We start from the raw sequence: 12,095 nt of genomic DNA on the forward strand, positions 1-12,095 counted from the left end.
GACAGACCACATCAGGCCTACACTTCAGCGTCGACATCACTATGCTATGCCATGTTAAGAAACCCGCGCCACTTAAAAAAACACAGACCGGTTTATTTTCATGGGTCGACGGGCCACTAGAACGCCGGGTAAACCATTCGGCGAAGTCGCCGTGCGGGAGCCCCTAACTCCTCCTCTCTCCTTAGACCACCCTTTATCTCCTTGCGTTCGACGTCTTAATCGTCGTGCGAGAGCCCCCCCTTCCCATCGTCGTGCGGGAGCCCCCACTTCCCCTCCCTCCTCCCCACCCTCCCCCCTCACCTCTTTGCGTTCGACGTCGTAGTCGTCGTGCGGGAGGCGCTCGTTCTGTTGGCGGACGTTCCACTCGCCGAGCCGCACCTTCATGCCCTCGATGGGGGTGCTGGTGACAGGGGCGTTGTGACAGAGGCGTAATACTACTAACTTCCTACTACTAATAACTATAGAACATATTTGGTGTAGAAAGAGTAAAGATAGTCCAACTAACTATTATGTAGGACTTTACTGATAGATAGTCCTACTAACTATTACTACTCCTACTAACTACACTCACGAGACAAGTTGAAGGTAAGGTCAAGAGGACACCGTCTAACCGACACTTCGTACTCGTTGACCCCAAGACTATCCGCTCAGCCCGGCGGTTGTTGCGACTGAAGACTTATGCACGTAGAGAATACCTGGCCCACTTGTGGACACACTTGCCGGTCGTACCCACCTGTGGACACACCTGCCGGCCATGACCCACCTGTGGATACACCTGCCGGCCGTGACCCACCTGTGGACACACCTGCCGGCCGTGACCCAACTGTGGACACACTTGCCAGCCATGACCCACCTGTGGACACACCTGCCGGCCGTGACCCACCTGTGGACACACTTGCCGGTCGTGACCCACCTGTGGACACACTTGCCGGTAGTGACCCACCTGTGGACACACTTGCCGGCCGTGACCCACCTGTGGACACACTTGCCGGCCGTGACCCACCTGTGGACGCAGTGGGCGGCGGTGACGACCCAGCGCTTGCTGATGAGGGCGCCGCCGCAGGCTATGCGCTTGGACAAGAAGCTCTCCTTGATGATGGCCGCGTGCCACGGCTGCTCGCCGAACGCCGTCTCAGCGCCGCCCACGATGCGCTTAGTGCGCGCGTACACCTCGCCGCACTCTGCGGGTGAGCGGGGCGTGAGAGGGGGAGTTAAGGAGGGCGTGAAGAGCTTGAGGGCATGAAGGAGTAGGGGGGGGGACATGAGAGGGGGGCGCGAGGGGGCATGGAGGCGAGGGGCATGGAGGCGAGGGGCATGAGGGGGTGTAAAGGGGCATGGAGGCCAGGAGCATGAGAGAGGTGTGCGGGGGCTTTAGGGGGGCATGAAGGGAAATGAGGAGGCATGGAGGCATGAGTCGGAATGAAAAGGGGTTGTCATACACAGGCTGTGTCGGTGGATGTGGGGGACAGGAGTATCTTAGTTTTATGTTAGTTTAGTTTAGTTTTATTAGTTTCAGGTTATGGACTTAGAGAACACTAGGGGAGATCCTGAAGATTGTTACTATGAGAATGTAGTGTAAATTCCGTGTCATGTATACTGCAGCAAAATGAATAATGTTTATTGCTCAGCGGAGTGTCATCTACTAGGACTGCATGGCAATGTTCGGTCAGTCTTTGTAACAGTCTTGCCGTGTAGCAGCAGAAAGATCGGCCTATATGCTCTCCATTGAGTCAGCCTACATCTACCCTCGGATCCTTTTCATTGCCTTGGTTCAGCTCACATCTACCCTTTTACCCTCGGATCCTTTTCATTGCCTTGGTTCAGCTCACATCTACCCTTTTACCCTCGGATCCTTTTCATCGCTTTGGGTCAGCCCACATCTACCCTCTAATCCTCTTGGTGATAAGAATAGGCGGGTTTTAGGCGGCCGATGGTTGGCCAGTAGTCGGCCACATACAAACTCACTGCAAAGTCCGCCTGGGAGGAATAAATGTCGATGTTGAACCTCTGACTACAGGTGCACAGGCATAATACACAGATATTATTCTGTCATACAGGCATTGCTGGTACAGGCATAAATACACAGATATTACCCTTTCATGCAGGCATTGGTACAGGCATAATGCACAGATATTATTCTGTCATACAGGCATTGGTTACAGGCATAAATACATGGACATTATTCTGTTATACAGGCATACTACTCATACTTTATTGTTTCATACAGGCATCGGTGCAGGCATAATACGCTGATAATAATGAATGAATGAATGAATGAATGAACACACAGTATCCCTCGTAATAAACAGCCAACATCATGGCACACATCGCTGAGCGCATCGACACACCACCGCGTATTGACGTATGCGCTAACCGCGCCAAGGAGATTGGGAGAAAAAAAATTGATGTCCCGAAAAATGTACGAGTAAAATAATCAAACGATCATTTGTTAAATTCTTCGGTTTTCGCTGGATGGGCCACGCAACAACGGCAACATCCATGCAACAACGGCAACATCCACGCAACAACGGCAACGTCCACGCAACAACGGCAACATCCACGCAACAACGGCAACATCCACGCAACTACGGCAACATCCACGTGGGGTGACCGCCAGCTGCAGTTCTGGAGGCGCGGGTGGGGCGGCTCAGGATAACCTTGCCTCGTCATCGCGGGACTCTTTACATAAAATCTTGTAAGCGAGGCGGCCTCTTGTGGCCTCCAAGAGGGAAACTTTCTTTGGGCGGTCAGCGTGCTCTGTATTTCACCGAACGAATAAATCTATGCACCAAAAAATAAACATTTACGTTTTTTATTGATGCTTAACGATTTTACAAATTAGTTTTATCGCCATTCGTATTCGGGAAATTTTGCACTAAACTAAACATAAGAAAGTAAATATTGCATATTCATTTAGATGAAGATAAGGTAGTGCTGCATATCGTCGCGCTTTCCGCTCCTTCCACTGTGGTCATGCGTACGATTATCACACTTTTTATGCGCAGTTAATTATCACACTTTTTATAAATGTCAAAAGCTGCTAAATGGGAAGCTTAAATGCCTTAATTAATTAGTTCCATCCAACCAATTTCCACAGAATTTCAAGGCTTTTCCATGCAAATGGTGAACAATTTGAAATTTCATCTTTACCTTATGTTTAGTTGTGTAATGAAGAGAATATTCGTCCAGAAAATAATACAATATCGAGTACAAAAATAGTAGGATCATTTTTTCCTGATATTAACTGGTGTAATGAAGAGGATATTCATCGAGAAAATAATACAATATCGTGTACAAAAATAGTAGGATCATTTTTTCCTGATCTTAACTGGTGTAATAAAGAGGATATTCGTCGAGAAAAAAATACACTATCGCGTACAAAAATAATAGGATCATTTTTGCCTGATATTAACAGGCGTAATGAAGAGGATATTCATCGAGAAAATAATACAATATTGAGTACAATTGGGACAAGCTACGATCTGAACACGCGCGATACAGGGACAAGCGTGGCTGAACTGTAGCGCGTGATGCGACTTTACATCACACTCACATACGTCACGTGAGGTTGACATTAACAGACGTTACGTTACATGACGTCACCAGATATAACGCTCGCATGAACGCCATCAACTTTTTAAAAAATAAATATTATTCGGAATTTTCTTGAAGAAAATTAAAGCTTCAAGCGTGCCGCTTATTTTGTTGCGCAATATAGGTGGAAATGAGCACAAGGTACGGAGTGTGAAGCAATATCTGAACAACTTTATTAGAGTCTTAACATATCAACAGATAATTAACCTATCCGGGAATATATTGCTAGTGAATATAATGCAAACATGTAAAGAAATATGAAAAAGTAAATATAACGAAGCACTGCAGCCAGCTTCGCGACATCCCACTCGTTTAAATTATTATTTTCGAAATGAAATCCACATGACAAGTTCACGAATAACATTTCGCCCATTTCGTCAGTAAATAATGAACATTCAGCATTAGTCTAGTTGAAATAATTTAAATGCAGCAAAAGACGCGCTACGCACGGCAGTCGCGGTGTCGTGGCCAGCAACAGACGCGCTACGCACGATATGACCGGAGTTCGCCCCGTAAATACATCAGATGTTTTATCGCGTATCCACGATACTTATCTTGTTAACTATCACCAGGAGATCTAAATATCAAGTGGAATCCTGTGACCTAGCCAAATGAAGGGAGGATTAAATTTAATGTTAATATGGACTTTTTATGTTGTTAAGTTGTAAAGTTTATTAACAAATAATAGGTTAAGATTTCTTCAAATTTCGGAACAAGTCTTGATTGGGAGTTCCATGCTGTGTATGGGTTTGAACGTCTTTTCTTCGCATTATTTTGCTTGTACGATTATCAGCCAGATTCTGAATGACGGCATTTTGGAAAAATTGATAATAAAATAGCAATTAGAATCTATCCCAGGCAAGGCCGGGTAAACCTCCTATTTATGTCAAAATTATAGCTTTAAGTTGTGAAATAACTTGCAGCTTGACCGGCATTGCTCGAGACTGCCCCATCGTTGTAAATTTACTTCACCTTTAATCGTGCTTAAACAACAGTTATAATTAGCACGATTAAAAACAGTTATAATCAAAATGATATTTGTATATAATTATATCATATTTTCTAAATAAAAAATATATAAATATTCAAATATTCAAATTATTTATATATTCAAATATGCATGTTTGATTGAAGACCAGAGCATGCTTCTTATTTTAAGCTTATATCTTAAGTTGTATCCACTATACCATTAATTTGTACTTTTGTCATTTCCAATGTTCAATTTCAAGTGTTGCAAAACCTTCACCTGCTTGATAATGAAAATTGTATTGTCGAAACGTCGCATTCTATTAAAATGTCTTTTGGTAACCTGCCGTTTGATCTCCCGGCTCCAGCTAGAAATTTAGTTCGAGTCACTGAAAAGACGAATAAGAAGATTATTTATAAAAAAGCATGCTCTGGTCTTCAATCAAACTTGCATAAAAGAAAAGCTTCTGACGAACTATACCAATATTAAAATATTCAAATTTTTCGAATATTTAAAATATTTATATTATATTGAAAAAATAAAAATTATATTTTTATATAATTCAAGATTATATTTTAATTATTTTCTAATTAAATCAGTTACAATCAAAAGAAAGCCGTATTACAACCAAACTCATACCAATGACGCAACTCTCATTAAATCTTGTTTTGAAAGTTGAAAGAAACGTTTGTTAGTTATGAATACCATCCGTAACTACAAAATTGACAATCACAAGAAAATACCTAAATCTTACTCCCACCCTCATTTCTCAACGCCTCATGGTTCCACCACAGGTGTGCAATGTAAGTTTATAGAGTTAAGTACCATCCTCAGGTAACATTACGAGTTGTAGATGCGCGCTCGAATGGCCTCGTTTTATTTATATTGCCAAGGTTTAAACAAAGTAAAAACGAATTTCCTCGAATTGGTAATAGTCTAAGTAGGTGCCACAGGTTTCTCAACGAAACGATCTCAGGTTTGTTATAAAACACAAAACTAAGCGTTAAAGTACGAACATTGTTGGAATAATCACACCCTTCAATGCGACGTGTGTGCGCATCAATGCGACGAGCGTGCGCATGCGCTGGACGCGAGGATAGCTCTCTTGGGCGCATCGCAGTCTCCGCAAGGCGTTCGTAAGGCGTTCAGGCGTTCGACATAAGGCGCTCAGATAATTTTTTTCCCAGAAGGAAAATTCCGCAAGTTAAGGCGTACGGCATTCGGATTATTTTTTCAAAATAAAAAGCAGAAAACGGAAGCTTCGGGTAGTGACTCCAAGCATTTATAGATTTATCTTGTTGTGCTTCCTTGCAGCAGTTCAGTGATGCATAGGTGCATAGGTCGTGCATATTCTAGCCCCATTTAAGGCACGGCCGTGTAGCGCATGTACATCTGTCGCACGGTATCATCTTAGTCATCTTTCGTTGAAAGCCAAATTATTCATGCAGGTGCGCGAGGCATGGCTTAAACAGGTACTGCAGCCTTAGCCAAATGCAAGCCAAAAAGCCAAATGATAGCACTGTAAATTCATAAAACTTCTTTTAAATCAAAGGAATCTATAAGACTTTTATTTAATATCATCAAATAGGATAAACTTAACACGGCATGATCAATTTGTAGCCTGGCTACACATTGATCAACAATCTGCCCCACGTATATAAAGGCAATGAGAATGAACGCGTAAAATTGAAATATTCATCATAACGATACGCAAGAGAACGATGCATAACAAAAGTACGCATAACAAAGCGACTCAGAATGTCATTAAGTGCAATGATACGACACAAAACTTAACAACGTATAACATAGCATTTAAAAACAATAGATAGCATATATATGTACAAGATAACAGTATATGCGTAACTTTCAACAACAATAGAAGGCTTCTACACAAGATTCACTATCCCTGCAGCCGACTTGCACTTACGTACGCTGCGCTACGGTTAGACAAAACAGCGGCGTTACATGCTGCTAATACAATTAACTTCTCCACGCCCAGGATGAGACTCCACATGAAGCTTAAAACGCGACACTAAGAAAGCGACAAGACTCTTATCACGGTATTAGATCTCACCGCCTTCTTTATTACACTGTTAGAAAAAAAAACGGTGAAAAAACGGTCCCACTGGCGTTCTAGTGGCCGGTCGCCCCGTGAAAATAAACTGTTTCGCCGTTTTTATCAGATGTTTTACCAGCTTCTAGCGTTAAATTAGAATAAAAACGGCGAAACGGTGTTTATTTTCACGTGCCGACCGGTCACTGAAACGCCGGTAATACCGTTAACGGTCATTTTTCTAACAGTGTATTAAAATGAAAATGCAATAAACGATAGGAGCTGCTAGATTTATTATGTTGATAAATTTTTCCGTTCGTGATTGCTAACATGGCTATTACTCTTATGGGGCAGTGATTGCTAACATGTATTATCCTCTTATGGGGCAGTGATTGGTGACATGTCTATAACTCATATGGGGCAGTGATTGCTAACATGTATTATCCTCTTATGGGGCAGTGATTGCTGACATGTCTATAACTCATATGGGGCAGTGATTGCTAACATGTATTATCCTCTTATGGGGCAGTGATTGGTGACATGTCTATAACTCATAAGGGCCAGTGATTGCTAACATGTATTATCCTCTTATGGGGCAGTGATTGGTGACATGTCTATAACTCATAAGGGCCAGTGATTGCTACCATGTATTTTCCTCTTATGGGCCAGTGATTGCTAACATGTCTATAACTCATAAGGGCCAGTGATTGCTAACATGTCCTATTACTCATATGGAGCAGTGATTGCTGACATGTCCTATTACTCATATGGAGCAGTGATTGCTAACATGTCTATAACTCATAAGGGCCAGTGATTGCTAACATGTCCTATTACTCATATGGAGCAGTGATTNGATTGCTGACATGTCTATTTATTTTATAGGCAGTTTTTCCGCTTGAGTGTTCTTTTCCAGGCTACCTTAATAAATTGTATACGATATATCTCGTCGTAAAATTTCGATGACCAAAACGTTCATTGAATTATCAACGGAACTTAGATTCACCAATTGATAGAACAAAGTTAGTACAATTGTCCGGTATTCAGTAATACAGCACTGGCCCCACGAAGATATTGCGTGCAGACATGGTAAATACAGCACTGGCCCCACGAAGTTATTGCGTGCAGATAAGAAATTGACATATGATAAAAGATCGAGTGCAGCTGCAAGTTTTTCTCTATTACCAATTGGCCATTAATAAATTCTATCGTTGATTTTCATCTCTCCAGACATTTTCTAGAAAGAGGAAAAGTACAGTGAGAACACTTTATAATTAATAGTCAAATAATAGCTCGATATGCATTTTGGCCATTATTTGCACTGCCAGGGCGTGGGCGACAAAAGTGAGCAGAAATAACGTAAGGCAGAAACAGGCTTTCCCTAACTCTGCTTTCTCTTTAATTGGAGTGACGCGGCCAAATTAAAGGTTCGTTTCTCCGCACGGCTGCGATGCTCACCGAGTTATCGGATGATGAATAACACGTGGGTTATGGTGTGGAAATAATGAGTTTACGGGGAGGAATAAGCTTCGGTGGCGACGACAGAAAGAGAGAGTCGTTGCTGGTGACAGGAAGTACGTTCAGCTGATATAGCCGAGCGTCTGTACATTTGTCTGTACTGCGCTCAAGATTATATCTTCTATTTCGTACGTTCAGCTGATATAGCCGAGCGTCTGTACATTTGTCTGTACTGCGCTCAAGATTATATCTTCTATTTCGTACGTTCAGCTGATATAGCCGAGCGTCTGTACATTTGTCTGTACTGCGCTCAAGATTATATCTTCTATTTCGTACGTTCAGCTGATATAGCCGAGCGTCTGTACATTTGTCTGTACTGCGCTCAAGATTATATCTTCTATTTCGTACGTTCAGCTGATATAGCCGAGCGTCTGTACATTTGTCTGTACTGCGCTCAAGATTATATCTTCTATTTCGTACGTTCAGCTGATATAGCCGAGCGTCTGTACATTTGTCTGTACTGCGCTCAAGATTATATCTTCTATTTCGTACGTTCAGCTGATATAGCCGAGCGTCTGTACATTTGTCTGTACTGCGCTCAAGATTATATCTTCTATTTCGTACGTTCAGCTGATATAGCCGAGCGTCTGTACATTTGTCTGTACTGCGCTCAAGATTATATCTTCTATTTCGTACGTTCAGCTGATATAGCCGAGCGTCTGTACATTTGTCTGTACTGCGCTCAAGATTATATCTTCTATTTCGTACGTTCAGCTGATATAGCCGAGCGTCTGTACATTTGTCTGTACTGCGCTCAAGATTATATCTTCTATTTCGTACGTTCAGCTGATATAGCCGAGCGTCTGTACATTTGTCTGTACTGCGCTCAAGATTATATCTTCTATTTCGTACGTTCAGCTGATATAGCCGAGCGTCTGTACATTTGTCTGTACTGCGCTCAAGATTATATCTTCTATTTCGTACGTTCAGCTGATATAGCCGAGCGTCTGTACATTTGTCTGTACTGCGCTCAAGATTATATCTTCTATTTCGTACGTTCAGCTGATATAGCCGAGCGTCTGTACATTTGTCTGTACTGCGCTCAAGATTATATCTTCTATTTCGTACGTTCAGCTGATATAGCCGAGCGTCTGTACATTTGTCTGTACTGCGCTCAAGATTATATCTTCTATTTNTGTGGTGACTTATGTGTGCATTGTGGTGACTTATGCGTGCATTATGGTGACTTATGCGTGCATTATGGTGACTTATGCGTGCATTATGGTGACTTTTGCGTGCATTATGGTGACTTATGCGTGCATTATGGTGACTTATGCGTGCATTATTATGAACCATAATGAGGCCCAGAGACCAACTGACACTCTGGGACCTGCTGAGGCCTAGGCACCAACTGAAACTCTGGGACCTGCTGAGGCCCAGGCACCAACTGAAACTCTGGGACCTGCTGAGGCCCAGGCACCAACTGAAACTCTGGGACCTGCTGAGGCCCAGGCACCAACTGAAGCAGTCGTACTGGGCAAGTAAGTTGTGCCGGCTCGAGGAGGAAACTTCAACTCTTGATTCTTTCCTCTTATATAATAATGCTTATTTATAACGTCAGTCTTAAGTAGATAATTTTAATTACAAAAATGTGTGCAGAGATTACATGGCTCTAGTGACTATGCATAGTTCAATAATAGCTAACATTCCCTTCGAGATGTTGTTTCCCTTCGACGCCTTATTCAGCATGCATGCAAATATTGCTTGAAGTAGAATAATTTATAAATATTTTAGGTAAAATACAATCCCATTTACCGTAAGTAATCGTTCTTAATCTGATTAAAAGAGGCAGGCGCAATACATAGACTCTGGAACAGACGTGAGCGAAAGTATGCATGATGTGCGATCTGAGAGATGGACAGGAATTTATGCTTGAATGCCGAGTCAAAATAATTAGCGGTCGAACTATTAAATAATGAAATTAATTAAAACTGACTCATGTATGAAATGCAAGGATTTAATTTATAAACTTGGGTGGAGCGGGGGCTGTGCAAACTCGTTCGTAAATGCTTCAGAGGCGTTTTTTTCAAAAAGTTGGCCAATTTCAAAAACTATTACCAGAATATAAATTTACTGTGAAATACGCAGCTTGATGATGAACTTGTCCAGGCCCGGTTAGGTTAGACGTGATTCTGCGCTTTGAGGGTAATACTAAATAGTTACCCTCAGTACGAGAGTTATACTAAATAGTTACCCTCAGTACGAGAGTTATACTAAATAGTTACCCTCAGTACGAGAGTTATACTAAATAGTTACCCTCAGTACGAGAGTAATACTAAACAGTTACCCTCAGTACGAGGGTAATACTAAATAGTTACCCTCAGTACGAGGGTAACATTAAATAGTTACCCTCAGTACGAGGGTAACACTAAATAGTTACCCTCAGTACAAGGGTAACACTGAATAGTTACCCTCAGTACGAGGGTAACATTAAATAGTTACCCTCAGTACGAGGGTAACACTAAGTAGTTACCCTCAGTACAAGGGTAACACTAAATACTTACCCTCAGTACGAGGGTAACATTAAATACTTACCCNGACCCTCAGCACGAGGGTAACACTAAATAGTTGCCCTCAGTACGAGGGTAACACTAAATAGTTGCCCTCAGTACGAGGGTAACACTAAATAGTTACCCCTGTCGCTGGGAAGGTCGTCGAGCGTGGGGCGGTTGGGGTGTTGGCGGGTGGGGGTGGTCACGGGCCCAGGCCTGAAGGGGGTGGAGGAAGGTTTACTGGGCCTCTTGGAGGGAAATTTTTGGGGCCTCGAGTCTTCGAACACGAAATCATGGCCGTCGTCGGGACCGGGCAGCGGTGGCCGGTCCTGGAAGAAGGGCCGAGTGGTGTCGGCATGGAAGGAGGGCGGGTGGTGGTCGGGCCGTTCAAAAGTGAATGGGCGCTCGTTGAAGAGCGAGGGGAAGTCTTCGTCAGGCTTACGGGTCGGCCTCGTCAAGGGCTTCCGGTCATCGTCGTCGGTGAAGATGACGATGGGCTTATCGTGCGGGCCAGAGTTCGGCCGATCGATCCCGAAGCTCGACGTCGCCGGTCTGTTCGTTCCTTTGGCGGGACGCAGGAAGCTGATGGGGCGCTTGTTGTTGGGGCGTTGTCCCCCGTGCAGGGGGCGGTGGGGGTCGTAGAAGTCTCCCCCAGAGGGACCATCATCGATCCCAGCGATGGTGTTGTCGTGAGGGTCGAAGAAATTTTGCTGTACAAAAGCCTCACCTGAGACCGGGCAAAGGGACGTTAAGCTCACGTCGTCACTATGACAATTCATAATAACTCATGAATATTATTACGAGGATACTGAATAAAAACATTTACAACGACAGATAATTCACTACTTAATGCAATAGAGAAATGCAAATAAGTAGTTTGTGTAGAATAAACTTCAGCGCAATAAGGCAATCAATTGAGCGACATAAATGACTAGCTATCAGCTATGTGAGTCGCGTTATATTCGTAATGGATCAAATTTTCTGATAATTTAATTTGTTATGAATCCCGCAGAATCCGTTACAAATAACACAATATTCAGTACAAATGATAATATTATAATGTAAATAAACTGTCCTTGTTACAAAAAATTCACGTTTTGTGGTTCATTTTAACTTAATACCAAATAAATTCTTTCTGAAAATAACGGATAACGCAAGCGCGGCATAGCGCTTGGTTATGAAAGTTCATTTCGGATCCCGCGACGCGCGGCGCAAAGTACGAACTGCGTAAAAAAGTACGAACTGCCACGCACAACCAACTGCCACGCACAACCAACTGCCACGCAAAACCAACTGCCACGCACAACGAACTAACACGCACAACCAACTGCCACGCACAACCAACTGCCACGCACAACCAACTGCCACGCACAACCAACTGCCACGCACACCACATAATGGCACACCATATAATGGCACACAACATAATGGCACACCACATAATGGCGCACCACATAATGGCACACCATATAAT

General features: G+C 43.1%; 1 protein-coding gene across 1 annotated transcript in view; it reads right to left on the minus strand.

The window, feature by feature from the left end:
• Positions 1-300: 300 nt before the first annotated feature.
• The window catches only part of LOC108668132, a gene marked incomplete at its 3' end in the record, with an annotated part of 18,720 nt that continues 6,925 nt past the window's right edge, over positions 301-12,095 (minus strand). Inside the window, exons 3-5 of the mRNA XM_018155288.2 lie at positions 10,764-11,348; positions 1,004-1,181; positions 301-400 (exon numbers count right to left, since the gene is read on the minus strand). Coding sequence (XP_018010777.1) covers positions 301-400; positions 1,004-1,181; positions 10,764-11,348 — 863 coding nt within the window. The remainder of the gene's footprint in view (positions 401-1,003; positions 1,182-10,763; positions 11,349-12,095) is intronic.

The sequence above is a fragment of the Hyalella azteca genome, unplaced genomic scaffold, assembly GCF_000764305.2.
Source record: "Hyalella azteca isolate HAZT.00-mixed unplaced genomic scaffold, Hazt_2.0.2 contig8017, whole genome shotgun sequence".
NCBI classification, from domain to species: domain Eukaryota; kingdom Metazoa; phylum Arthropoda; class Malacostraca; order Amphipoda; family Hyalellidae; genus Hyalella; species Hyalella azteca.